Source organism: Vanellus vanellus (assembly GCF_965231255.1).
Source record: "Vanellus vanellus genome assembly, chromosome: 5".
Lineage (NCBI taxonomy): Eukaryota > Metazoa > Chordata > Aves > Charadriiformes > Charadriidae > Vanellus > Vanellus vanellus.
Genome location: NC_138910.1, coordinates 72,222,830 through 72,250,254, shown reverse-complemented (window position 1 = coordinate 72,250,254; position 27,425 = coordinate 72,222,830). Strand labels below are relative to the sequence as shown.

Below are 27,425 nucleotides of genomic sequence, written 5' to 3'. Positions count from 1 at the left end.
AGCGTGCCTAGATTTGATCGCGAGTAATCTTTTAGTTCTTGTATGTTTCATCCGCCATAAAGCGGTGAGACCTGCGAGCCCCTGGGAACACTGAAAATCTGTCTAGATTTAATCAGTACTTCACCTCTGCAGTATCTCTTAGCCTGACCAGGGTGACCTTCTGAGGCAGTTCAGAGGGAAGAGGAGCAAACACAAGGCAGCGGTACAGCCCTGGTGACAGCGTGGCTGCTGGCTTCAGCAGTACGGGTGGTAGCCAAAAATTAGTCCATTCCCCTGACACTGTTGGCGCCTGTTTGTGACGTGTCAGATTTGTTTAGGAGTAAACCACTCTTTGGTGTTTTTTTTTTTTTTTTCCTTTTATGACCTTACTGCTTGTGAAAGCCTTTTTATTGTACAAATTTATGCCCTGCGATTAGCTTGGGAAGATTGATATATATTTTGATAACTTTGAAGAACTACAGTTTGGCATTTTTTTCAAAGCAGTACTCCTCTTCATGCCTTCCACGCGCTGGATGGAAGCAAGGAAAAATACACTTGCAGAGCTGAACCTCTTCCACTGCAGTTTTAAAGGTAATTGGTTTTGGTATTGGCAGCCTTCCAGGTAGGGTGGATTTGGGTGTCTTGCACACTTGAAAGTTTCTTGACATTGAGTATTGTCCATCATGACATTATTTCATGGTATGAATGCTGTATCAGTACTCCTTAATGCTTTCAGAAAAGGTATTTACTGCAATGAGGAATTTCCTCTCACCTCCCAGTACCTTCCTGGTAACAAATGTTAAAACACTGGTACACATTTTATGTGACATCAAATGTGAAAATGCAATGGAGTTTAATGACTACTCATTTTAGAGTTGAAAGCACAGAGGAGGGGAAAAGAAAGAAAAATCAGTCTTGCTTCAAACTTTAAAAACACATTTAGTGAGATTAACCTTTCCAAACAAGGCTGCTTGCTAATATGGGAGTATGTAGCTTTTTTTCCAGTGACAAATGCTATTATCTGATCATTTGTAGGGTGTGGAGTAAGAGCAGGAAATGCTTATCTTGTATCTGTTTGAAATTAAATGTTGTCTTCTAAGACGTTTTTCTTTTGGTTTAGACTTGAAAACTAGCAAGAGAGCTGAGTGGGGTTAGAGTAGCTAGTTGGTGATGCAGAGGCAGTCTTCTGAAAGTTGTTGATGCCATCAGAAGTAGAAGAGAGTAAGCAGCTTACTGTTTAGTAAGTGGCCCTCAGAACTTACTTGCCTTCTATATCTCCTTAATTTAAAAGTGCTCTAGGGGTCAGAGAAGCTTTGGTTAGTTGAGTCAAAGTACTGTTGCAAGGACTTTTGTTATTTAGAATGTGTGTGATCTGGAGTTTAAAGTAATTTTGCAACCAAGTTCATACTGCACTGTGACGGAAGCTCCTAAATATGAGTTGTCTACCAGAGGTCAGTAGTATCTTGTTTGGCTGTACTCCTGTATGTGGAAGGAGGGAAGATGGTCTTTAGTGCAACAACCAGTGTGTATGCCATGTTGTTCCTGACAGGTCTTACTGTTTGTGCTTATTTGTTAGCCCTGTGAAATACACCCTATTATGTCTTCTCATCCATGTGGCTGCTTCAGAAGCATGTTGTCCTAGAACAAGAAATTAAAAAGATTACTGTGTGTTTTTAAGCCATCTTCAGTCTCATTTGTTATCCTTACTTGTTAACTCATAGCAGGGTCCACACACTTGTCTTGTTTGCCTTTTGTTGTGGTCTTTCCAGTGGGGATGGTAACAGTTCTAACAGTTCTTTCGCTGTCATTTGAATGATAACTAATGCTTTTAAAGAAATGCATGTGCATCGATGTGAACATAGGCAGACCTCAGCAGAGGATCTCACATCTATGGCATGTGTGCTAAAATACGCTATTTTCTCCCAACAGGAGAGGAAAAAGGATGGTGTGTGCTTTCCTCTCCATTAAGGTTCTCCCCGATTCCCCAGTAGTAATCATGGTGAAGTAATAAATTGGGGTGGGAGGAATCTATTTGAAATAACTTTATATGCTATCCTGCAAAGTGAGATCCACCCATTGCTGGAGGATTTGACTCAACCTCAGAAACCCCATGCTTAGTTTGCAAGGGAAGTGGCTAGCTGAGAATACAGAACGTTAGATTGTGCAACTTGTGTACACAGAAGATAAGGTGATCCTGGTCTTCTCTCTGCAATTCCCTTCTGTCACACTTTTAGAAGCACAGAGTTAAAGAAAAAGGTTGCTGTAACCTTTTCTACAGAGTGAGGGATTTTAGAAGGATGGTGTCAGCTATTATGCTGTGTAGGTGTTACAGTAAGTAATGCCTGTGACAAGGCAGAATTGATAATTTTTCTCAGACTTGCTCTTTCATGAAATCAGGTTGCTCAGGCTTCCTGTGGACTTTTGGGTGTTCATTATAAAATGTTAATGCTCCTGTGTCTTATTGGGAAGATGTTGGAATGTTTATAAGTTCCTCTTCCTTCATGGATAATTCAGCTTAATGAATTAAATGATACTAAAAGTTTTCTTGTAGGTGGGATGAGAAGGTAACTGACAGCTAAGAATGAATTATGGGAAGCAACTGTAAAGATGAATGACCTGTAAGAATGCTCATTTCTTACAATTTTAAATTAATATTCTTACTTAAGGCAATAGATTGAGTATTAAAATAATCTGTCTCTGGATTTGACTGGGTTAAGGCTGTCCTAAAGAATTGGGTTTCCCTCCTCTTCAAATTGTGTTTCTCTTGATCTGTAACGTTACAAGCACAGTTAATCACTATGTAGTCGCTTTATAAATGTAGCTTTGATTATTCTGAGCGTTTTGCAACTAGCAGGTTTTGGCACAATTGGCATCTGCTGAGTGACTCCTGTTTCATTATGAGGCAAATCTACAGGAATCAAAGTGTTTCTTGAGAAGGAGAGGTCCAAGAATTATGTGAGCAACTAAGTTAGGAGGAAAATGAGACTGAAGTCTATTTCCGTTTTGTTTCTTTGTTCAAAACTGAATGTCTGAATCGTTAAAGTGACTTAACTTTCTATTTCTTTTTTTATTTTATTTGAGTTTTGAGCACATACTTTTAGATTTGAAGTCTGAGAGTCAAAGGTATGTCATGCTTGTGGAATCGAGGGACCTACTCATGCCTAACTATTTTATTGAATCTGTTGGTAGCTGTTTGAACAAATAAACAATGTCTTTGAAAATAAGCGTAGATCAGCTGAGAAGTTGGATGCTGTTTGGGAGGTGCAGACTGGTCTGCCTGTTGTTGTTCAGTTAGTCAAAATAGTATTTTTAAATCTCAATTGGAGAAGCCTCATTAGAGATCTTGGTGGGCTTTTATGTGGTCTGAATAAAAAACCTTTGCATTTGCATTATCTGTGGAACAGTAATATTTTTGTAATTGCAGCTGTTTAGGTACCACCTCAGTGGTCTGAAAGCGTCCTGTGCCAGCACATCAGGTTTGAGTTTATTTGATCTATTGAATTCCAGGTTGTGGCTGTCCTATGTGAAACCACAGAAGGCTTTATTTGAGGCTCCCAATTCTTCTTTTCTTCAGATGGTGTTATCTGAACATCACTGTGTCATTTGCCACTTGCTAGGAGTGAATTCAGTACCTGTTCTCAGGAGAAGATTTTTAGGTATGGAAAATGCTTTCTGATGCTCCTGCTCTGTTGGAGCCTGTTTGGCTGCCTTCCGCACCATTTTCAAGACATGGTTTAACTTGGTGCTGTTATGGCTGTAGTTGTGGTGCTCTATTTTGGCAGAGTGTTGATCTAGGTTAGGAGTATGATAGTTCTTGTTTGTTAAGAGTAATTCTGTATTTTATATCTAAACTTGTTATGGTTCTCCAGTGGTATAACAACAAGAACTAACGAACACCATAAATGCCTCCATTGTTTTTGCAAGACTGTAACGAGCGGGTCTCCTCTTCAGATGAAATGACCGGAGCCCTGGAAATAACACTGTGTTTTGCATTCTGTACCTAAGAGTTATAAAGTCTTTAATGCAGGGGTGTGCTCTTGCTGTGTGCTCACATGAAGCCTGGCACAACAGGTTTTTGCAATCTCTTGAGACTCTGGGCCCTACCCAAATGTATGTAACAATGTTTATGTGATTTCTGGATGTAAATGTGAGTGTGTTCCTTTTCAGCTGCAGAACAACCTGGCTCAAGCAAGACGCAGTTTTGAAGCAGGTGGTAGTACCCGGACTGTCTGCTTAAACTGCTTTCTTCCATTGAATTCAAACGCACAAAGCAAGGTATCTTCTTAATAGAAAAAGGCATCTCTACTGTATTGTCCAAGTGTTTCCTGTACATGTGTATGCTTGTTTTATAAATATACCCTTCCTTCCTTAGGAAAGCAGATTAGAATGAGAAGGGAGTTATGACTGGATATTGGATTTTGGCATGTTTGTATATGGAATGTTAGGAAACAAGATGAAGGTGATTTAAGATCTGGATTAAGTGAAACATGGTTATTGTTCCTTTTCCTCTTCACTTGGCATTGCTTGCAAGTGTTCTTTATGACAAGTGCTTTTGTTCATACTTTTGAAGATAGTTGTAAAGTCCACAATAGCAAAAAGGAAAGGCTGTAACTATACCTTCCTACACAGGCTCTGAATAATATGTATGTTAAATATTGCCTCAACACTGTGTTACGATGATGATAATATACAGGACTTCAACAAGACTGCAGCTAAGACAGAAATTTGCTCTGTTTTTGCTTGCAGTATGGGTTTTGCTGGGTTACATTACCTGTGAGCAATAATCCTAACCTGACTAGAAAAGGACAGATCAGAATTTGAACTGTACCCTATTTCTTCAGCTTTTCATAGACTGCTAGTCCGACAGTATTCTCTCAGAGAACAGTCTGACTGTTATCACAGAATCACAGAATTGTCAGGGTTGGAAGGGACCTCTGGAGATCATCTAGTCCAGCCCCCTGACAGGGCAGGGTCACCTCCAGCAGTTGCACGGGACGGTGTCCAGGCGGGTTTTGAATGTCTCCAGAGTGGGAGACTCCACCACCTCTCTGGGCAGCCTGTGCCAGTGCTCTGCCACCCTCAATGTAAAGAAGTTCTTCCTCATGTTAAGCTGGAACTTCCTATGCACAAGTTTGTGCCCGTTACCTCGTGTCCTATCAGTGGGCACCACTGAAAAAAGACTTTTCCCATCCCCCTGGCACCCTCCCTTTAAGTATAAGCATTGATAAGATCCCCCCTCAGTCTTCTCTAGACTAAAAAGACCCAAGTCCCTCAGCCTTTCCTCAGAAGAGATGTGTTCCAATCCCCTAAATCATCTTTGTAGCTCTTTTCTGTACCCTCTCCAGCAGTTACCTGTCCTCCTTGAACTGGGGAGCTCAGAACTGGACACAAAGAGCACTTCTGCATCTGGAGTATTATCAAAGGTTTGGCTAGTCTGCTCTGAACACCAAGTTCCTACCTCCCTGCATTCAGCCGGAATAGACTATAAAATAGGTGGACGGGTTGGTTTGGTGGAAACAGGGGTTCAGTGCTTTAGAACACATTGTAAAATAGCCTTAAAATTACAACATTTAGACCTTCATCTTGGACCTGACGTGACCGTGGGCCGTTTCTCTCCAGAGTGGTTCATCCAGTCTCTGAGCTATCTGTCTGGGAGGGTGACTTCCTCAGAGCCCACAGTGTCCTTGTCACCAGAGCTATTCCTGCAGTATGCAAAACTTGTCAGCATTGCTTGGATGGTTGAGGCACACGGTCTTTCAGTGTCATCAGAAATGCTGGTATACAGTCACAGAAACACAAATATTTCTTTGAAAGCTTGAAAAACCTCTAAAGCATTTGGCTGGGCTAAAGGCATCTTCTTGCCATACCAGCTGTTACTTAAGTACTGGTTTGTTGTAACAAAGTGAATAATGAGAATGAAGCTGTGATACCACTAAAAGAAAAGCTGTGTTGACAGAAGTGAACTACACAATGATGTGAAATAGACGAGAAGGGTAATAAGAACCTAATTTAGCAAACATTTCATGCATGTCATAGCAAATTTGGTCAAGGCTATAGGTTGAAAACATCAGCTTTTCAGTAATTTGGTTTGTGTATATATGACTAGTGAACTTCCTGGTTTCAAGGAAGCAGTTCTCTATAATTTAGGAATTGAGTCAGACTAAAGGGAATTGAAATAATATGGTGAGTTATTAAACACCAGAGTAAATACAGCCAACTGGTAGAGTGCAGGAGATTGTTGTGAAGAAATATGTCGGCTGTGCTAAGATGCAGGATTCATCTCTTTTCATGTTTTTTTTATAATTTTTAGTCTATTACAAGCTCTGAAACTATGTAATATTTGAAATTGAGTAGAACCTGTCTAGGTATGACTTGTTGACTTGCAGAAGGTCAGGTCATTAAAATGACTTCTTTGACACCTTCTGAAAATAAAGCACTTCCTTCAAGCACACCAGCTCTATCTCCGGGCAGCTTCATATGTGTCATTTTGATGCCAGTTCTGAATAACTTCTAATATAGGCTGAATTGAAATCAGGGAGAGCTGGAACTTGCTGTCAAAGGCTGGCCTTCTCTTTATATTAAAATTTGAAACTGTAGGTGTGTCAGTTTGAGTTAAAAAGAAGCTGTTGCTTCAGAAGTTGGTAAAATGTATATTTTTGTATTTCTTACTGTATTTGAGAACTCACATGTGTCATCCATCGTGATGATTTCTTAATGCATTCTGCTTAAAACTTGAAAATGAGGATTTACTATTATCTTGAGAGTGAGTGATACATTTTTAAGTGTTTCAGTATGTTGTTAAAGAGAAAGGGCTTTCAAAATAGCACTTGTCTTAGAACTCACATGTTGTCTGAAAATTTAAGTGACGCTCATAATAGCTATTACTGACAGATATTGACAAGAAAAATACAATGAAGCAAAGAAAAAGTATTTCATGTATTGGTAGATTGGTGTGTAATATCTTTGGCTTCAGAGCTTCTCCTGTGTTTTAAGAGTACTTTAGAAACAGTGAAAGGCAGAAAAACTGCTATTCGCAAAGGATGTCTGTTAAAGGAGAATTGCCAGGAAAGTTTTTGGTTTTGTTTTTAGGGCTTGCTCTTCTTTCATTACCACTGTTGTTATGATTATGCTATTTCTGGAGATTTAGTTTTTTCTGTAGTACAAGATCTTTAATTGTGAATTTCCTTCAAAATCCTCCTGGCTGTAAAATATTTTAGCAGTGCTTTGCTACTGCCTTAGAAGACTTTGAGGCATGATTTTTAACTGTTAGGGCCAACTTGGCAGGATGTGACTGGTGTTGTGGAGAAGTGCTCATGTGAGTATACTGTGGAATCATTTAACCTTTTTGGAGATAGGTCAGCTGTATGAAGCAGCCTCTGTCAGAGGAAGCATATGGCAATGTTTTTATTTGGGCCTTCCATAAGAATATGGAAATGTTTTTTCTTTTTCTGCCATATTATCTTGCATCAGTGACTTGTTATCTCTGACTAAGCTCTTGTAATATCTGTAGCTAGTAACACAGGAAAAAATACCTAAATGCCATAACCACTGCTTGTTTTGGAGCATAAGTTATCCACTGATCTGTGGTTTAGAAAGGCACATTATGGTTCTGTAAGAAATGATTTTTTTTTTTTGGCCTTCTGGCAGCATAAACTGACCTAGATAGCACCTTTGACCTGTTAACTCCTGTGGTTGTTTTGTTTCACCGTATTGTTTGAAACTTTCCCACAGCTTCCTCCTGTTTTGGAAGCTCATTTTCATAAGATGACTTGAAAAAAATCTACTTGTTAAAACAGTAGAATAGCTCAAAGAATAATGTCCTTGTGAAGGCTGTAAATCCTGTCTTGCATCGGGGCATGTGTTATGTTGGGGGTAGCTCATGGTGGTTATTCCCATGCTTTGCCTTACTGTGAGAGGAGGATTCAGTATAGATGCATCATTACTTTCTTCTGTTTTTACATTTGTTTATCAAACCTCCCTAGAGCTGTTAATTAGCACCCAAATTGTCTTTTTAGGTTTCCTCTGATATTTGGGGGAGAGATGGCAGCCTACAGAGAGATGGCAGCCTATGATGAAGACAAGAAGAGAAACAAGAGAATGTTCGTTTTCTCTTAAAGTAATTGGTTGTGTTAAAGGCACCTTTATGTTCTGCCACACAGAGATGGTCAGCAGTCAGCCTCTCCCCATAGCAGACAGTGGGAAAAGGAAAAAGAAAAAAAGAACCAGAGCCACAGATCATGTCCCTGGGAAGTTTGAAGGTTGGTGGTAACTTCTAAGCTTTCAGCTGTAGTGGTCAGCTTTGCCTCTGCTGTTCTGTTTTCTTAGCTAAACGTTGCTTTTTGGCAACGTTATAAGTTAAGATTTCAGGTTTTTGTTATCCTCCATGTTTCAGTCTTCAGTCTCTTTTTCTTCTCTTAATGTTGAAATCTGAGTCCTATTCATAATCTGGTGGTCTGTTTTGGTTTGGTGTTTTGTTTTTGGTTTGGGTGTTTTTTTTTTTGTTTTTTTTTTTTTTTTGTAGAAACAGTGCTGATGTCAAAATGTTTTAATTGAATAGATATGAGCACAAATGCTGTGAAGCATTGAAGGTAAAATACAGTTCGGTGTGACAAAACTGACCAGCATAGAACTTCCTAGTGAGAAAGTAGCATTGTAAGGTACATTGCAAATCAAGATGGTAGCAGTCTTCTAGGTTTAAACACTCAAATTTCAGTTATACTTAAACCACTGTCTCTGCCAGTACATTTTTATATAGTAGGCATTTTCTGATCAAGGAATGAAATGTTTTCCCCCTGAGAAAATTGGTTCTGAGTTTTGCATGAAGACAGGGAAGGTGGATGAGGTCCTAAAAATTACTGAGAAATAAAATGTTTCTTCTATGAACAAATAATGTTTCTTCTTGTAATTCTGATGCTGGAATGAAGTCTACTTTAAATTTTCCTTGAACTTGAAGGGGAAAAGTGAAAAATGAGGCATAATTAAGGCTGGCATGTCTACTTTAATATTGCATACATCTATTTTCTGTCTTCATTACCAAGGGATTTTTTCAGTTGCTGTCATATGAGGGGTGCTCATCAGATAAATAGCTTGTCTTGATGTTATTCACTGGAGTGCTTTGGCTAATGTGTCCTTTCTGTTGGATTTCTTCGGCAGACTTGTACAAGCTGACTGCTGAGCTTCTTGGTGAGGGAGCATATGCCAAAGTTCAGGGTGCTGTCAGCCTCCAAACTGGGAAAGAATATGCAGTAAAAGTAAGTATAGAATAAAAGCAGTATCTCTTCTATCTGTAATGCATCTTCTCCCTCCTAGTATCTCAGTGAAAGCCTGTAATAGAGTGGGAAATAGCAAAAGCTTTTAGAAAATTTTTGATGCTTGAAATGAGCCTGCTTTATAACGATTGAGATATCTGTTGCCTTAAGTATTGTGCCTCTTGAGTGAACTGGCCTATCGGTAGCAGATAGAATTCACAAACAGTAAATGACTGTGTGATGATTAGATCTCAGGGCAGGCTTTCCTCTCATGTCCTAATTTTATTGTAGTCTTACCAGTTTTTATTTCTTCTTACAAAAGAAGAGGCTGAGTCATTGTCTAGCATGGCCTACCAAATATACAAGCTTTTGAGAATGCTGTTCAGAGAGCATCTGTTACTGCCACTAGTTCATGTAAAGATGTCTCTTATTTTTTTGATAGAGGTGAATCTTCTGTAATACCATTATATTAAGTGTTAGGGCCCATTTACAGATTTGTGGTTATCCTGAGTCCCCCATTTAATTACAAACATAAATAATAGTAATGGGAAAGCTTTATGCTTGATTCTTTTGCAAAAAACATAGGCAGAGAATTTTAAGCCCCTTTAAAATCTAGTCCTATAGATGCTATAATTGTGTGTGTACTTTGTAGAATTGTTGAAGCTGAAAGTCTGGAATAAACAAACAGTTACATTATGAATTAGGCGTGATCAGATACCAAGTCCCATGTAGTATTGGTGAATGGTTGCCTATTTTACTGGAGAACTCTGGCTGTAAAAATGAGAAACAGATACTGAATAGAGATGGTGGTAGTATTTGCAGTAATGTCATGAGCTTTCAGTTCACGTAGCCATCATTCAGTCTCAGCCTCTGTGGAAGGCCCTTGTCCTCTTTCAGTCTGAGGAATGTGTGAAGGAAGGTGATTTCTGATGGCAGTACAGAAGAGCTCTGAGATTGAATGTATGTTTTCTTGAATATGTTAAGTCCTATTATCGAGTCTCCACGAAGTTTGCACTACGAGCCTAACTCATGTTATTGTGAATTTAGTACTTTTTACTTAAATGCCTATAATGACAAATCTCTTCTTTTTGACTGTTCAAGGTCTGATGTGACTCAAATCTATTTTTGTTAGGCTGCCAAAGGATATCCTTTTCTGCACATTGCAGAGTTAAAGTGATGCAAGAAAAAGCTTGTGGTAACTGGCCAGTGACTCTGTAACATGTGGATTTAGTTCCTTTCTTCTCTTCCTGTCCTCATTTCTCTTGTCCTTTGAATGCCTTTCGGAGCTCTGCTGGCACTAAGTAGATGACAGATGAGGAATTAAACAAGCAGATGTGGTTGTTTCTCTCTGATGGACATGTCTGAGATTCAAGCTTTAGATCAGGTATCTAATTCCAGAGCCACATGCACAGTTCCTGCAGTATTATTTTAAATACAAGCTCTACCTCTTTCCACAGATCATTGAAAAAAATGCTGGGCATAGTCGGAGTCGGGTTTTTCGTGAAATAGAAACACTGTACCAGTGTCAGGGTAACAAGTAAGTATGGAGTTTCGTGTGTGTTTGTTTATTTAAAGTATCTTGAATATTTTTTTCAATTTTTAAAGCCTCTTATGTGTGACTAGGTTAGGAGACTTACAGTAGTCTCCTTAAAACCATTTGACGTTTAGACTTGACCTACTGTTCAAAATAAGAATTTCCCTTTCTCTTACCTTTGAAATTCAGGGAAATATTTACAAATTAAAGATTGCATAACTCAATTAGCAACCAGGCCAGTGTAGCCTGAATGTACTTCAGTGATGCATGGCTTTTGTCCAAATGGGGAATTAACATTTTGACCCTTTCCCCTGTCATTTCACCATCAGCAAAAGCTGACCTGATACCAGCTGCTGTTGAATGGAATAGTATTGCCATTCCTTTCCTTTGCATGTGGTTTGCCCTTCTCTTTGTGTCAGCCTTCCTGCTTTTGCACTGGGAACTCTTAGATCAGCCAAAAGCTAATTTTGTTTTCATTTGGAAGTGTGCTTACTTCACATAGCCACAGGATGAAGCAACTTTAAAGCTGCTACTTGTGTCTGAAAAGGAGGAAAGAGCTACGCAGCCAGCGGAGCATGCTCGCATGAGTTTAAGCCAATTCTGAAACTGTTCCTTTGGATGTATCTCTATTAATCTAGAATATATACAACAGCTGTTACTTATACTACAGTTGCACAGCTTATGTTGAGCCTTTTTTACAAATTTCTAGTGCAACACTTAAAGATAATTTAAAAACAGACTTGTTTACCAAACTTGTGGGCTTCAGTTGTGCTATAGAGAAGCAGATTATATCTCTGCTCTGTGTGTGGCTGAGAGCATATGGTCATCTAGTACACAACTGATGAAAAACTTGAGCTCTCATGACCTCATGGAGAATTTGAATTTTGTGTACTCTACATACAGAAAATGTGAACTTACGCATTTGACATTCTCAAGGCATCATGGGGTGTTTGTGCTGCAAAGACTATACACTAGCTAAACAGGGGTTAGTTAGTCTAAAAATGGTAACTAAGGCACTGGATTTAATGTCACGTTGACAGATGCCTGTCTACTTCGAGCCCTGTGTGTTCTGCCTTGTGATTTCTAGAGAGAAAGACTGCCGGTTTAATTTTTTTGTTGTTGTTCTTGCCTTCAGCACAAATGCAATGTTCTAAATTATTAAATACAAACTATTGCCAGTTATCTTCCTGTCAATTGAGTGGTAGCAGAACTCTTTCGCAATCCTGTCTGATTTTGGTGTTTGGCCTGTTTCCCCCCCTTAAATTTCAGTGTGAGTTGGAAATGTGGTTTTAATGCCATAGGCAACCAAAGCAACTTGTTTAATTAAAACTTTTATTTTTGGTTTCTTCTGGCACTTTATTATCCATGCTGAAACTCTTCATTGCTCTGTTTACACTCTGTGCCTGTTTCTTCTATTTCCCCTCTTTTTTTTTTTTTTTTCTTTAAAGGAACATTTTGGAGTTAATAGAATTTTTTGAAGATGACACAAGATACTACCTTGTCTTTGAGAAGCTGCGAGGAGGTACCATGCAGTAACTGCCTTTGTCGATTGAATCATCTTGGTCCTGTTTGTCTCAGTGTTTTAAAGTAGAAAATGAAGAGCTTATTTTAAATGCTTGAGAATTTTAAGACAAAGAAGTAGTAGAGGAAATAATATATACAGCTTGAAGTATGGTTATCCTTGAATATTGATGGGTCTGGTCATACATTTGCAATCCCTTTCTTGTAGTTAAGCGATGGAAATGTCAGGTCTATTAAAATGGAAGCTTCGGAATATAGTTAGTAGGTCACAGTACCTTCAGGCAATAGGAGACACACAGTATGTCAGGTATTATTCATGATCTTAATGCAGCTTCTATAAACTCTGGTAGCATTTTCCCTTGGTGGAGAATTGACTTAGTTTCCTGAAACTCACAGAGCACCTTTGGGAAAAACCTCTTTCTTCTGCCTGAGGTTGCTGTAATTGTGAAGCAGTCTGCCTGTGGCTGTTTGAGGGCCAATCAATTGAGCATATGTGGTCACTGGTCTCCAGCATTTAACACTCACCTGGAGAATGAGAAGGCTGCCTCAAACACTTTGTGGACTTTCTCACATCTGTCTGCATTGAGCATAATTATAGTATCCATTAATTGCATGGCTGTGCAAAACCAGCAGTTAAAAGCGTGGCCCACCCTCCAAAGAAAAACTGAGTTTCTGAAGGAGTATACTTCTGTCCATAAAGCATCATCTATTGTCACTAGTCAAGAAAGTTTTCATTAGCAAACCGTATGTGCAAGAAATGCAAATTCTTTCAGTATAGATGCAGAACTTCTTTAAAAAAGGACTTAATTCTTTTTTTCTTAAGTAAAAGCTTTTGTTTACCTTCCCTCAAAATTACTGCATCATTTCATTGTAGTTTCCTCTAACGCTGTTCCCTTTAATGCACAGACTTCTCTGACAAATTAGCTATAATAGGGCTCGATTGAGATGAATCTGCATTTGTCTATTTTCCCATCTCCACATCCTCTCATTAGTTAACCCTCTTTGACTGTGAGGCTGTGGTTGTCAGTGTACTTGCATGGCTGCTGAGAGGATAATAATGCTACATCTTCTTCCCTCTCTTATCTACTGTTTTTACAGTGGTCAGCTAGGGCTGAGGGTAGTTTTCTCTTTGAGAAATTTCAGCATTTGTAATGTTAAGTATATGGGTTTGAAGAAGGAAAGAGTGGGAATTAGGGGTCAGACCAGCTTCTGATACACTACAGATTTTAACGTAAGCAGTGTAGCTGGCAAGAATGAGAACATGAATCTTAAATGCAAGCCTTACTTTAGTAACTCCAGTCTGAGGCCGATGTTACCTACAATGTTGGGGCATAACTTGTGCTTTCCATTTTCTGCTTTGCCTTCCTGTAGCTGTGGTAACTGAAAGAGCTCTGCTCCCATTTTAGCTGCGTTCAGTTCACTGTGATATGCAGGAACTGTTTAATATCCTTGCCTGACAGCATCATATAATTGAAAGCGTTAAAATCCATCTTATTATACTGAACTTGCATGAGTTAAGAGTCCTTTCCTCCTTTTTTTTTTTTTTTTATCTTTGAAATGCATTTTGGGAGGTGCTATACCATCCTTTCTCTCTGAATACTGAATAGGTGCTAATGACTGTGGCAGGAGTGCCCTGCTGTTCTTTCTGCTTGTGGGATTCCTGTATGTGGGCTGAATATAAAATCTGTACAGAGTATGTTTTCGTTGATATTGATATAATTCTTAGCTGAGAGAGTTTGGAACATCAGCACTATTCAGAAGGGTAATCTGAAATAAACCGGCTGAGTGGAATGAGCACTTCAGGTGTCTCAGTATTGTTTCCTGCTAAGTCTGGGGTCTTTTCCACAGGGATGGAAACATTCAAGAACTGTTACTACTTTCTAAAGCTGTGAAGAACAACTATACCAGGGAAACCCTTTGAACTCTGTGCCCGTAAGAAATCTGTAGCAAACTAGAAAGTGTTGTTTTTGGCAAGGGAAACCTTCTGTATTTGAAATCTGATAACCTGGTCCAAAGTGGCCTTCCTCAACCCATTGGACACAGGATATCTGTGCACGTCTGGAGTCTCTTGTCATATCAAAGCATATCCAAAGACTCTCTTGTCCATCTTTCTTCTTTTTAACTGTCTTTCCTGTTTCCTCTCTGAATCCTCGTTGGGGAGGAGCAGTAGCAGCACTGATGGTATAAGAAGAGGAATTACTACAATAGACAGGGAGGTTTCCTTCCACATCTAGAACTGAAGAATAAAAATGAAATCACCTGAGATAGAAAATGTTTACTGTATTGGGGGCTAATAACAAATGTAGTTACTTCTTGAATTTGTCTGCCTGATTGTTTTTATAAATATACCCCTCTAGGTAAGAAGATGAAAGACAGTACTAAGGCTATTTAGTGGGCTTGGATCTCTGTGAACTATGTTTAACTGTTTTTTTTTAAAGACACTTTTAATCTTTTGAGAAGGTTGATGGAATTCACTTAAAGAAGATAAGGAATCAAACCTCCCTTTATCCTTTGTTAAAGGGATACTAGAAGAGCTCTGCCTACAAGCTACCAGTCTTTCAGTATGTTCATATTTGAGACCTCTTTTGTCAGGTTTCATGTCCCTGCGCAAATTTGGGCTAAAGTCAGTGTATGAGTCTTACCTTAATGTCACTGGGAATTTTATTGTGTATTTAAAGGTAGAATGTCTTTTTATTTTGATGGTGTTGAGACAACAAATGTGTATACATGACTTTAAGTGCAGGGTTTCAATTGTCACATTGCATAATATGAGGAGAGTTAATTCAAGGATGGCCACCTGTGACCTGGGGAAGGGTGGACTGAAGTGCTGTGTACATCCTTAGCTGATGTTTGAGTTTTACTAGTACTATTAGCAAGTCTCTATCGTTCACAGTATGGAAAACAGACCAGTCATGCTGGGGCAGTAAAACATGATTACCTCTCATGCTGTGCTTAAACTAGAGGGCTGCAGCGTTTGAAAATTATGCTTTAGCATTCCTAAGTATTGAAGCTGCTCAGTTGTACCTTTTTCTTCTTAGTCATTCCCCTGTTCAGTCCACAGAAGTTGCCTGCTGTGAAAGGCTGTTATAAAATATGAGAAATGAGGTTATCAGTTCATGATACTTGGTGCTAGTTCATAATTATTTTCTGAGGCTATTTTCATATGAAAACATGGGATGGTGACACTTCAATTTCTGCCACATAAACATCCTAGGACAGAGCGTTAATTGCAAATAACTTTTCTAAATTACTTCTGTCCCTGTTCACACTGAGATCAGTTCTCCCTTTGTGGCAGACTAGTAGTGGCTGTTGCATTTTTATCCTTGTATTGACAAAGCCTTTTCTCAGCCCAGGCAGCATTCATACTAAGGTTTTCCCTTTCACCTGTTCCTCTGACAGGTTCAATCCTGGCCCATATACAAAGGCGGAAGCACTTCAATGAACGAGAAGCTAGCAAAGTGGTGAGAGATATTGCCTCTGCTCTGGATTTTCTTCATACAAAAGGTGAGAGAAGGCTGTCTCCATCTTTACTAGTTCATATTGTGTACTTAGATTATGGAGCACTTTTTATCTGTAAGTCGTCAACCTTTGCTAGCATTTCTATTTACAGCAATGCCAGATGCTGTTTTCCTCTATAATATTATTTTCATAATGTGGTAGTTTAAGTAATCAGCTGTGTTAAGATGATACAGCCTTTTGAAGAAGAAAAACTGGCATACAGGGAGAATTAACATTAGGGTTGAATCTGTTTGCTTGTTCTTGTTACTTAAGCTACCATGTAAAGGTTATTCAAAAGGGCCATAATATTCTTTTTAATTTCCTCCTCTTTTGGGTCTACAGAGATGCTTTTCTGCATTTATCCAAAATTTCTGCTGGTTATGAGACCTCTTTGTAGGAGCTTTTGATCTCCACATTTAGGCCCCCACTGTTGGGTTGCAAGACCTAAAAGTAAACCATAATCCTTGTTTGAAGGTGTCCTCATTTCATTAAAGATTTGCTCAGGTTTAAAAGCAGCTCTGTTTGTAGAGAGTTCTTTTATGTTCAAATGTTTTCCTGTTGCTTTTTCTACTTGGGAGTACTTATTTTTTTTCATTTCAAAATATCTGTGTGCATTATGGTCATCCCAGAGTATATGTTCGTGATGAATATGATACGAAAGATTTTAAAGCTATCTTGTGATTATCTGGTCTTGCATAGATTAAGCAGCTTCAGTTAATGTTTGCTTTCATTTGATTACAGTGACTACCTCTGAATACAATGGCATGTAATTGGAGGCTACGTTTATTGGTTATTTATTCTGATAAACTTTTCTCTCCATTCATTTTGCCATTATGATTAGCCTGGTTTTACAGATGCTCAGCACATCTACGTTTGCTAAGTTGTTTACTACTGACCACAGTCCAATAAATGTTTAATTACAGGCTTTACTTCGAAGTCACAGGATGGCTTACGTGCTTGAGGTGGAATCGCAACATTGGTACCTCGATAGGTTAAAAAAAAGACAAGTGTAGCAATTGATAAGGAATAAAGAAAGTGGTAAACCTGAGGAATATGGGTCTTGTCACATGTTGTGACTCTGTTATCAGAAGTTCATTTGAATGTGGAAACAAACTTAGTTTGAATTAAGATTCTTGATAATCTTCATAGCCTGTCTATGCGATAACTCAACTTTAAGTCTGCAAAGAATGTACTCTTTGAATACCTGTGTTTAGAAAACTTTGACTTTGAGATATGAGGCAAATAAGGAAGAGGAAACTTATGCTGAACATGCGGAGAAATACTTATTTGATGTGTTTGGGCTATAGTAGGTTGCTTAACAGCTGAAAGTCTAGGAACACTGTTCAAGAAAGTTTAACATTGACTCAGCTAATATCTTTCTGTAGTTCTCTCTCAGCTTTTAGTTTTAATTCCTCTTTCCCCAAACAAGATGGCAGTAATTCATTAAAATGGCTTTAGAGCAGCAATCCACTTCTTGTTGTTTGCTTTGAATTGGTGCAGCAGGGACATGGCTTGCAGAATCGGCTACACCACCATCCCCATTTTATTGTTCTCCTTATGGTTCTTCAGTGTGACGTTAAAATAATTAGTAAGTAGCATACAGAACACTAAAATAAACAGGAAATTAGAGCAGTTTTATTGCACAGCTTAACAGTAAAGTGCTATAGCTAGATGCTTTAAAAAGAAATTGAATGAGGACAACTAATTCTTTTGCCAGGAGTAGCTTAAAACTCAGCTGGATCATAATATTGCCTTACACCCACTTGGGATATGTGTGCTTTATTGCTAATAATCCACTGGAGGAGCGTTTAAAGGCAGTTGTTTTCTTTTCTCAGCGCTGTGTGCAACTGCAGAATAAAATGTTATATAATCAGACTTTTGAATTTAAACTATAATACAAAAAAGTGCTGTTGGGTTTTGCATTGCAAGCCAAGCCAACTGTTGGGAGTTTTGTCAGCCTTGCTGTAGAGGTCAGCGTGGGCCATCATCATTTCTGATGTTTCCCATCTTCCATGCATAAGCAATGTGAACTGCATCATTATGAAAGCTCAGATTCCTTTAGATCAGTGCTATGCTATTAATGTTATATTTTATGTCTTGTGGAGTGTGCTGTAGAAAAGACATTTGAAACTCCCTTACCTAGAATTTGGTGTGGTTTTTTTTTTTCCTTATACTCTAAAGTAGTATCAAGTGTACTTGGAGTGTAATTTTTTTAAGCAAAGGTAAAGTGCAGTTACGTTACAGCCAAGCTGCTCGTTTGATTTTTGGTTCTCATTTTCTCCCTTCCAATTAAGTTTGATCATATTAAATGGAGAACTTCCAGAAATTGTGTATTTAGGCATTTGAAGAATGGCTTTAACAATATAGAGCCACCTTTGCTTGTGAATTTGACAGGTGGATAACTTTGCATTTCCCTATTGGGTTTGCCTATTCTGATAGCAGTTGAATGAATGTAGAAGCCCTCTTGTTGTTCTCCTTTGGCCTTTTCTTCTGCGTCTCCAACCATACCCTTTTAATTTTTATTTTACTTCAGGAATAAATATGTACCTTGCTGTTAAAGGGATGATATTTTCAGCTGGGAACTTGGGTTTTTTTTTGGGGGGAGAATGTCTTGGGTATTGTTTGTGCTGGTAGGAGTTCAGCAAACCACCAATTGATCCCTTTGGAAAAAAGAACGTTACTGTAGAAGGCACAGAAATCTTCTGACTAAACTGTGTACACAAGTAAACTTTCCTACAGGTCATTCATCTTAATAAGCTGGTTTTAATTAACATAATTAATTTGGGCTAAGCCAAAAAGTTCCAGTGTTAGCAGGTTCTTATTTGCTTGACTGACTCTCATATACATTTAAGGATGATAGAGGCATAGCAGGATGCAACAGTGACTTTTAACAAATACACTTTGAAATTCATTCATTTGCGGTATCATTAAGGGGGGGCTGCGTAGCAAACTGAGGCCTAGAATATTTTGCAGGTCACCTTCTAATAAAGAGAGGTAATGAGAAATAAAACAGGAGAGTATCTTCTCTAATGAACGTTTGTACTCTTGTTTAGGTATTGCTCACAGGGACCTGAAGCCTGAAAACATCCTGTGTGAATCTCCAGACAAGGTACTACTCTTGTCTCTTAACCTTCTGAAGTGTATGTTTTAACTTGGTTTCCAAAGACAACCCTCACATTCTTTCTCTTCCGAATACTTTTGAACCCATTAGTGATCTTCAACTAAACTTAATACAATTGAAGCCCAAAAGAGACTAAATTCTTCTGTGAGATGTAAAAATGCGTGCATCTGGCTAGGAGATAACAAGCCAGCTGTTCTTACAGAGGACATGGCAATTACAACTTAGCACCTCATCTGTTCTGAGGCAGTACCCAGATGGACAAGCAACATCTACAGGCCAGCTGGTCATCTTACATACAGTTCCCAAACCGCCCCAGTGTGTACTGGCACTTGCCTAGCCAAATAAAAAATGAATGTAATAGGGCCAGATGCTGGGGATGTGGGAACAACTGGGACAGAGGTGGCAAATGCAAGGAGTGGAACATACTTTTAAGAGACTGGGTTTCACTAGTCCTCCTGCTAGAACAACTTGGGTTTTGTCCTGGGGTTTTCATGTGTCGCAGTATTCATGTATATTGCATTAGCCCTAGTCTTCTGGACCTCTTACTGTTTTGTCCTTGTTTTTAGGTATCACCAGTAAAAATATGTGACTTTGATCTTGGTAGCGGGGTGAAGCTGAACAGTGCGTGTACTCCAATAACTACTCCTGAATTAACAACGCCGGTAAGAGGCCTACTGTGGCTTCATATTTTTTCTCTTCTACGATAGAATAATTTTCTTGTCTCCAGAGGAGAGCTTCCAGAGGGCTTACTGCAACTACACCCAGTGGTGGATAGTTCATTTAAGGCGGGTGTATGTGTGGTAAATACTGTCTTGGTTTCCCAGTCGTAGAACAAATATACGAAAGCACAGGAACTCATCGTGTTAATTTTCCTCTTAGCCAGAATGTAACACCTTGATCCTATTTGTCTCTTACCCCATCAAACGAGGAAGCTTTTTGTGGAGGTTTTCTGTGTGCTTATGGACAGAGTTTGAACATTAGTTTTGTGTTCGTTTCCCCATATTTTGGTTCTGTAGCTAAGACTCATGAGCTAAGTGCAATGTAATTGGTGTGTGTCTTTGTAATACACATGAATTTGGAAAACTGCAGTGCTATGCTTTTGGTGTTACTGTGAAATTAAAATCTGACAGTTTTGCAGGAGTCTTTTATGGATATCACCTCCCATGGTATACTTGTTTACTTTCTGAAAAGTCTGATACTTAATGGGTAAGACTTAGAAACCTGAAATATGCAAATTAGTATTTTGACCCTGTATAAAGGATCATAGATTCGTATGGAACAGCTTATGATTCTGCTAAAGAACAGTAGGGACTCTTTTGCCTTCTGTTAGGCCTCTGTAGTCCTTAAACCTGAAATGTGTTAAATTTTTTCTGTGCAGTATGCTTACAAAATGTTTCAAAGCTCTTGGCGATTTCCATTTAACCTTTGATGGATGCAGCAGTTAAGATTTGGCTTAACAAAATGAGACCTGCAGTGAAAGCCAGCAGTAAACTTCAGCAGTCCCCAATGCCTGATTCTGCTTTTAGACCAAGCTGCCTACTACAAAGAGAATGACAAACCTGAGTCTTGTTTTGATTTGACTTTCCTTTTGAAACTTCCTTGAATTTGGTTTCCTAGTGTGGGTCAGCAGAATACATGGCACCCGAAGTGGTTGAAGTCTTCACAGAGGAGGCCACATTCTATGATAAGCGATGTGATCTTTGGAGCCTGGGAGTGATTCTATACATCATGCTCAGTGGTTACCCCCCTTTTGTTGGTAACTGTGGCACGGACTGTGGCTGGGACAGAGGAGAAGTCTGCAGAGTTTGCCAGGTGAATGCGCGTGTCCTAGGCAGATGTGGGAGAGTGTAGTTTGCCCCATGGGCTAAACGCACACCTATGAGGTGTAAGACTTGCCATAATGCCAGCAGTGAAGAGCTGTGTCTGTAACCTGACCAGTTATCTGGGAGGATAAGCTGTCACTGCGAAGTGAGGGTGGTAATATAAAAGTTGAGTGATGCTGTGTCTTTCTAAAGTAAGGTTTGGCAACTGCCTCTTTCTCCTCTTGATGTGAGATCTCGGAGATTCTCCTCATCCTTTTCTTCCACCCCACAATCCTCCTGTATTCTGTAATTCTTGACCTGGTTTATGGCAGTCATCACAATTCCTCAGATAAAAGTAGAGCCCCAGGAGAGTCTCTGATAACCTGGGTGCATTGGCTGCGCTGTTACAGGGAGGGTAGGGGAGAAGATGTGTTTTGCACACTGTGTATCACGTCCATCTTAGGTTGCACTGAATCACTCTGTGGAGCTGCCTGTCTCTCTCCATTGACTCCATAAGGAGACTGGATGGTTTCAGTTGTCACCCACCCCATTAAGTGGATAAAATTGAGTGAGAAGAATCCCACCTGAGAAGTCTTCTGGTTGCACTCTAGTTGCTGTTTGAATTAAAGAAATTTTTCCTTTACTAGAACAAGCTCTTTGAGAGCATTCAGGAAGGCAAGTATGAATTTCCTGACAAGGACTGGTCGCATATATCCTCTGAGGCCAAAGATCTCATCTCAAAGTTGCTGGTTCGTGATGCCAAAGAACGACTTAGTGCTGCTCAAGTTTTGCAACATTCATGGGTTCAAGGAGTATGTATCCATCTTTATATTTTTTTCTAAAGGGTTATTCTTCTTCCAAAGTGACAAACAAGCTGTTCCCTGTCTCTGAACTTTTGCTAGAGTCACTGCATGTTTTAGTGCTCTTATCTTGATTAATTAAGCGATACACGGTGGGTTTATTCTTTCTGGAGCTCTGTGTGGGAAATACTTGGATGAATCTGTCAAGCTTTAAGTTTTTCTTTTAATTATTGCTTTATGCATTTTTAAATGGCTTTCTTGTGAATACCAAGCACTGCAGTACATTAATTACTATGTTACTCTTTAATACAGTAATGCAGAATGCTGGTAGATACGGTTTTAAAAGAACAGCAGTGTCCTCTTTTGCTTTAGTGTTCCCAGTGCAGGAAAGAAGGGATACACCCTCTCGAAAGCTTCCAAAGCTTTAGTCCTGTACCTGCGAAGTGTGTTATCTTCTTGTGAGGGGAGATGAATTTTGAAATGTGACTTGTAAACCCACAGTGAACGGATATGCAATATCCGTCAGTTGTAAAGATTTGGGGGAGTCGCCTGTTTTTTTTATCACTCTGTCTTGGGAAAGCTGCTAATATGTAACTAACTTTTCTTAACTGCTTCTTCTAGCAGGCTCCTGAAAGGGGATTACCTACCCCTCAAGTTCTTCAAAGGTAATTTTTTTTTTTTTTTTTAAATGTCTGTAAACTTGGCCAAGAATCATTACTGAAAGAATGGGGAGAGATAGGTGACAAATCAGGGGGTAAGATCCCTGGTTGAGAGTGCACTTCATAAATGTACAGCACTGATTTAGTTAAGAACATCAGAAATATTAAAGCTCTGATTTTTCTTTATGATCTAGTCTTGCTTGTTTGTGGGAAAGGCATTGGAAAGGATTCTTGTGGTGCAGTGCTAATCTTAAACGGGAAATAATGATGGTTTTGGCACTTTGCTGCCCAGGAGGGGAATAAAGGCATAAAGGCGTGCGTTATCCAAAGAGACTACGTTCTGATGGGTGAATAATCATCATATACACAGACTTGGGCCTGGCTTCTATTGTACTTGGTGATAATCACAGTATCAATTTAACTGTGAGCTGGGCAAACCTCATTTAAAGTGATTTGATGGCAGATTCTGTATGCCAGAGAGCCTGAGTCACACATCTCTGTTTCTATTTCCATGTCTGCCACTGGCGATTCCAGGTGGTTCTTCCAATCAGAAATGCATTTCCTTAGGCCAGATGTGCAATTATAGTGGGATTGCAGTTCTCTGAAGAAAGAAAATAGTATTGCCCCATGTGCCCAACCTTTTTTAACATGTGGAAATTAAGCATGGCATCTCAGGTGGGTTCCTGGGTTTACATGGGGAGTCCTTAGCAGAACGAGGATTAGAACTGCAGCTGTTTCCAAAATCCCAGAGAGTTTTTGTTATGTATTGCTGGTCCTCACAATGAGGAGAGGTGCAAATATTAACCTGTCATTTTCCCTGCTGTATCGATGTTTTGATAGGAGAAATAAAACTGCCTGGAAATAGATATTCTGCTGTGAGGGTAACCAGGTGAAGTGACTCTTTGCATGTGTTGTAACTGCTTGCTCCTTTTCCCTTGAAAGGAACAGTAGCACAAAAGACCTGACACTTTTTGCTGCTGAGGCTATAGCCCTTAACCGCCAGTTGTCGCAGCATGAGAATGAACTCAGCACAGAGCCGGAGAACGTTGCCCATGCCGTGTGCTCCATGAAGCTTTCTCCTCCGTCCAAGTCCCGCCTCGCCAAGCGCAGAGCAATGACGCACGCCACCAAAAACAGTGACTTTCAGCCAGTTCCCCATAAAGCCTTTTAAACTTCTTTCTTGCTATGGATTGACAAGGTCAGCCTGTGTTCTTATTTGGATTTTCAACACTGATAAAAGCTTCTCTGCTTCTGACTCTTCGATTAGAAGCTTGCTCTTGTGATGTGACTTGTAACTTTAAGGGGACAGCTTTTTATGGGAATGTTGTTTGCCTGTCAGATTTGGTGCATTAAGATAATTTAACTGATCTTTTTAAACTAGTGAAGATGAGTTTGCTGCTGTATTATCTGAGGTAATAAATCACTAAGCTTTCCTTATTTTCTTAGAAGAGCATGCTTTAAAATGCGAACTTGGAGACACCAGGAAAAAAAAAAAAAACAACCAACACTTTCTTGCTTTGCCTGGCAGAGCATTAAGTCTCTCACTACCTATGGCTGCTCTTCTTAATGGTACATCTTGCAAGGTTCCACTGCTAGTGTGAGCACAGGGAGTGTTTTCAACCAGCAGTGCCCTTCTCTCTTTCTGTAGACTCAGGAAACAATGATGATGACTGGGTGGATCTCTGTCTCCATCACCTTCATTTGGCTTAAATTGTATGAGGATGATACCGGAAAGCTGCAAGGATCGCTCAGGCTTGTAGAGATGAAGAGGACCCTGTTGTTTTTTCTGTCCTGTTGATACTTTGTCTGCCAGCATGTGGGATGAAAGCTAGTTATTTCTAGTTATTTCTTTATTTGATGTCTTTTTGTTCTTAACTAAAATGTACTCCATATCATCTTTTTTGTTTGTTTCCAGTGTGTCCCCTTATCTGGCAGTTACATTCTGAAGTCTGATAATCACAGTATAACAGGCTGTTATGTAAACAGTTTATACTTAGTATCTGATTTTTTTTTTACATTAATGCTACCGTCAGTTATACCATCCTTTCTGTAAACACATATTTTTCTGAGTCCTTTTGTCTGTGTTACCTGGAGTTCTTAATGTGAATGGACAGACTTTAGTGAATGTTGGTGTGTGAATAATTTAGGATTATCAAATGCAGAGGTACATCTGTGCAAAAATGCATTCTGCCTCCTGCAGTGGTCTTGAGCTGAATGTCTAGATTTTCGTTTCCAATTTTAGTACTGTGGTGCACCAGGGTTCAGGAGTAATTTGGAAGGGTGCTGCCTGAGAAGTTGAAGATTTTGAGTGACCAAGGTGAGGTGTCCATGGAGAAGGACATGGAGGTTGAGCACTTTCTGAAACGTAAGCTGTGAAAATTGGGCCGCTGAGATGCCCGACCTGATGCACCTTAAACTCCTCAGCCATTTCTGAAACCCTTTGCCAGGGCATTGTGTGCAGGGTTGAGAGGGGGAGGAGGAGGCCCCCAAGTGCCAGCACAAAACCCTCCAAGCAGGAGAAGGAATGAAGTAGCAGATCCAGCAAGTGCTTGGAAATTGAAAGGTCAAAGCTGAATGTCTTTGCATGGCCTATTCAGAGCGGTTTTACATTATCTTTTAGCAGTGTGCAAACAGCTATTTTTATACAACATGCTGTATTTTGTGACTAATATTAAAGTTGTTATTTAAAAGTTTTTATACATTGTGCCAGTGGACAGATTATGAAATGTAGTTTGCTTTGTTTTTATTAAAATGTTTTAAGTTATGGATTTAACACATTTGGCAGTTCTGTGTGGTTTTTTCCTCTTGATTTTTGGTGACATATGAAAATAGAGAATTACTCTGTGTGACATTGGATTTAAGACAATTTAAATCTCTGAAGACTAAGCATACTACTTTGGCTGTATTGCTTTATCAGTCTCTGGAGTCTCCTGTAATCTTGTCTTACTTGAGGTAAAATAAAAATATGACTGCACAGAGAGGGCTGGAAGGGATCCTGTGATCTTTTTGACCTTCATAAGAAATCAGATAACTGAGGGCCAGTTGAGTTCAGGAACTTGCCTGCACTGTTATATTTTATGTTTTTCCCTTTGATTTGTGTGTGAAGCGAAAATCCTGAAGTTTGGCCAGGAGTGGTGGGGTGATGCAAAATATTCCTCTGGATAGACCCCTGAAGCCTTTCAGACTCCAGCAGCATTAGCGTGGAAGTGTGAAAAGGGGACACTAACGGTGCTGCTTGCCCAGAGACGATGGCGTCTGGTAGATTTGTTCAAGCATTGGTAAGTGGTCCTTAGCAGACTTTGCCCTGCACCTGCTGTTGCTCACTGGTGGTAGAGGTGGCCCTGGAGAGCGAGTTAGTGCAGCAAAGATCAAACCTGCTGTTCTATGTTCTTGGGTAAACTATTGGTCTGGACAGTCAGTCCTTCCCTTTCTCTCTCTTTTCACTGCTAAAACCCAGCATGGAAAGTGAATCCAATGCGTGTCTTCTGCACGGTGAAGAAGCAGCTGGTTTGCTCACCAGTTTTGCTATCCCTTTACAAAAGAGAGCTTGGGAGGAGAGAGTGAAATGTCCAAAGAAAGCCTTAGTTTGGGGATATTGATCCTATTACTTTCGGCTAGTGGAATTGCTGTCTAGGTGAGCAAGTACTCCTCTGGGCTTGAAGCCTTCTTGTGCATGAGGAGAACACTTCAGCTGTTGGATGTGTGCAGTGCAAAGGATTTTAAGCACTGGTGTGTGAAACATTGGAAGTGCCCGGCAGGACTTGCAATAAATGGTTAAACTTTGCCTGGTGGTTATGACAAGCCTTTCAGTGGATGGCTCAGGGCCCCATCTGGCTCTTGTGATGCTCTCAGCTGCCTTACCGACGCTGCCAGCAGCCGCCTCCACGTGTGACCTGTATTAGAGCATCCTTGCTCCCCACTGGTACATAGTGGCAGACTCATCTGTTCAGGACTTGAAGCTACAATGTCGGGCTTTTCACTGAAGAGCTAAAATCTGGACGTGCTTTATCTTCTTTCTGCAAGGCAGTAATCTCTGGCAGGGAGGAAGGCAAGCGGCGGGTAGCGGTAGATGCTAGAGCTGGGTAACGCTGGGAACTGAGAAAACCTCCCCAAACAGGGAAGAAGCGTTGATTTAAGACACTTGTTCTGCTCTCAGGTGTGGTCTAGTTTTGACTGCCTCTTGCAGAGTAATTTTGAAGTTTCTTTGGAGGACTACGGCTTATAATTGAGTTTGGGCAGGGAAGGTTGTTTTGCCAGGGAGGTGGGATGCAGCACTCCCTGGTGCCCTGTGAGGCTCACACCTGGCATAATCAGATCAGTCCATCTGTGACAAATGTGGTAGGTTTTAGTTCCCTTTCCAGTGAAGTCTGAACAGAGCAGGGATCCCAAACCCTGTGGTGGCAGGTTTGTACTCGCCTTTCTGTCAAAGGAACTCTCCTGTTATGTTCACATCAAACGCTTTTGTTTGAACTGTGCTTTAAAAACCATCTGCTTCTCCTTCCCTCTTCCTCCTGGGCAAAAGATAGCAGAGAGCACAGGAGACCTTGTAGTGGTGGTACAAGAGCGATGTTTCAGTGATACAGGTCTTAGATCTTTCTTTGCCTCAAAATGAGAAGTCAGATTCGGCTGATGGTCCAACAGTCTCTCATCACAGATGCTTCTTTCCCTCTGTTCTTTACCTTTCTATAAGAGTTCAGCTTTCTTTAGGTGTTTCATTCCCAGAAGGCCTAATTTGGTAGGCAGTCATGATGCTTTTTTTCATGTCAGTGGGGAAGACGCACTTGTTTCTAGGTGGAAGTTACAGATCCGGAGACTCAGTGATGTGTCCTTTTGAAGTAATGCTGGGTTTGCTCTTGTTGTCTGAACGGCTCGTGTTCGGGCAGCCTGTAGGACATGACTCCATTTCATCCCTGAATCCCACCATCTCCTCTTCGAAAAGGGCTGAATCTCCGTGCCACACATTTTCAGTTACCGATGATAAAATAGAGCAGGCAGCTTATGTGGGCTCCCTGGCTTCTGAAAAATGAAAGGGGCTGCAGAAAATGTCTTTTTTTTTTTTTTTCTGGGGAAATGGGGTGGGTAAGGAAAAAAGTGACTTTCAAGAATGCAAAGATATGTTCTGAGCAGCAAAGCAGCTAAAATGATCATTACTGTTAACTAAGGCAGCCCCCAGGGAAAATTCTCCTTCCCCTCCCCAAGCTTTTCCTGGGAGGTGGGCGAGCAAACCAAGGGAGAGGCATCAGCATGATTAAGGCGGGGTGGG

The 27,425-nt window shown here is 40.0% G+C and overlaps 1 protein-coding gene across 6 annotated transcripts; it reads left to right on the top strand.

Moving 5' to 3' along the window:
- The first annotated feature begins 403 nt into the window (after nucleotides 1-403).
- On the top strand, nucleotides 404-24,939 carry MKNK1 (MAPK interacting serine/threonine kinase 1). Of its 6 annotated transcripts, XM_082484175.1 has the most exons (14): nucleotides 404-570; nucleotides 4,147-4,254; nucleotides 7,995-8,237; nucleotides 9,133-9,230; nucleotides 10,685-10,764; nucleotides 12,210-12,283; nucleotides 15,682-15,786; nucleotides 18,834-18,889; nucleotides 19,468-19,563; nucleotides 20,519-20,713; nucleotides 21,351-21,515; nucleotides 22,125-22,168; nucleotides 23,105-23,360; nucleotides 23,811-24,939. In XM_082484175.1, the coding sequence occupies exons 3-13, from the start codon at nucleotides 8,048-8,050 to the stop codon at nucleotides 23,331-23,333; spliced, it is 1,332 nt and encodes a 443-aa protein (XP_082340301.1). In that variant the 5' UTR covers nucleotides 404-570; nucleotides 4,147-4,254; nucleotides 7,995-8,047; the 3' UTR covers nucleotides 23,334-23,360; nucleotides 23,811-24,939. The 6 variants fall into 6 exon arrangements, with proteins under 6 accessions (XP_082340301.1, XP_082340303.1, XP_082340302.1 ...); XM_082484177.1 differs by having other exon boundaries at nucleotides 8,139-8,237; nucleotides 23,105-24,939; XM_082484176.1 differs by having other exon boundaries at nucleotides 22,128-22,168; nucleotides 23,105-24,939.
- Nucleotides 24,940-27,425: the final 2,486 nt, after the last annotated feature.

Excerpts from the sequence above, each read along its gene's own strand:
- MKNK1 (XM_082484175.1), top strand. The coding sequence starts at position 8,048 with ATGATGAAGACAAGAAGAGAAACAAGAGAATGTTCGTTTTCTCTTAAA. Across the intron at positions 12,284-15,681 it reads CTTTGAGAAGCTGCGAGGAG|GTTCAATCCTGGCCCATATA; the intron begins GTACCATGCAGT and ends TTCCTCTGACAG. Across the intron at positions 21,516-22,124 it reads AACATTCATGGGTTCAAGGA|CAGGCTCCTGAAAGGGGATT; the intron begins GTATGTATCCAT and ends TGCTTCTTCTAG.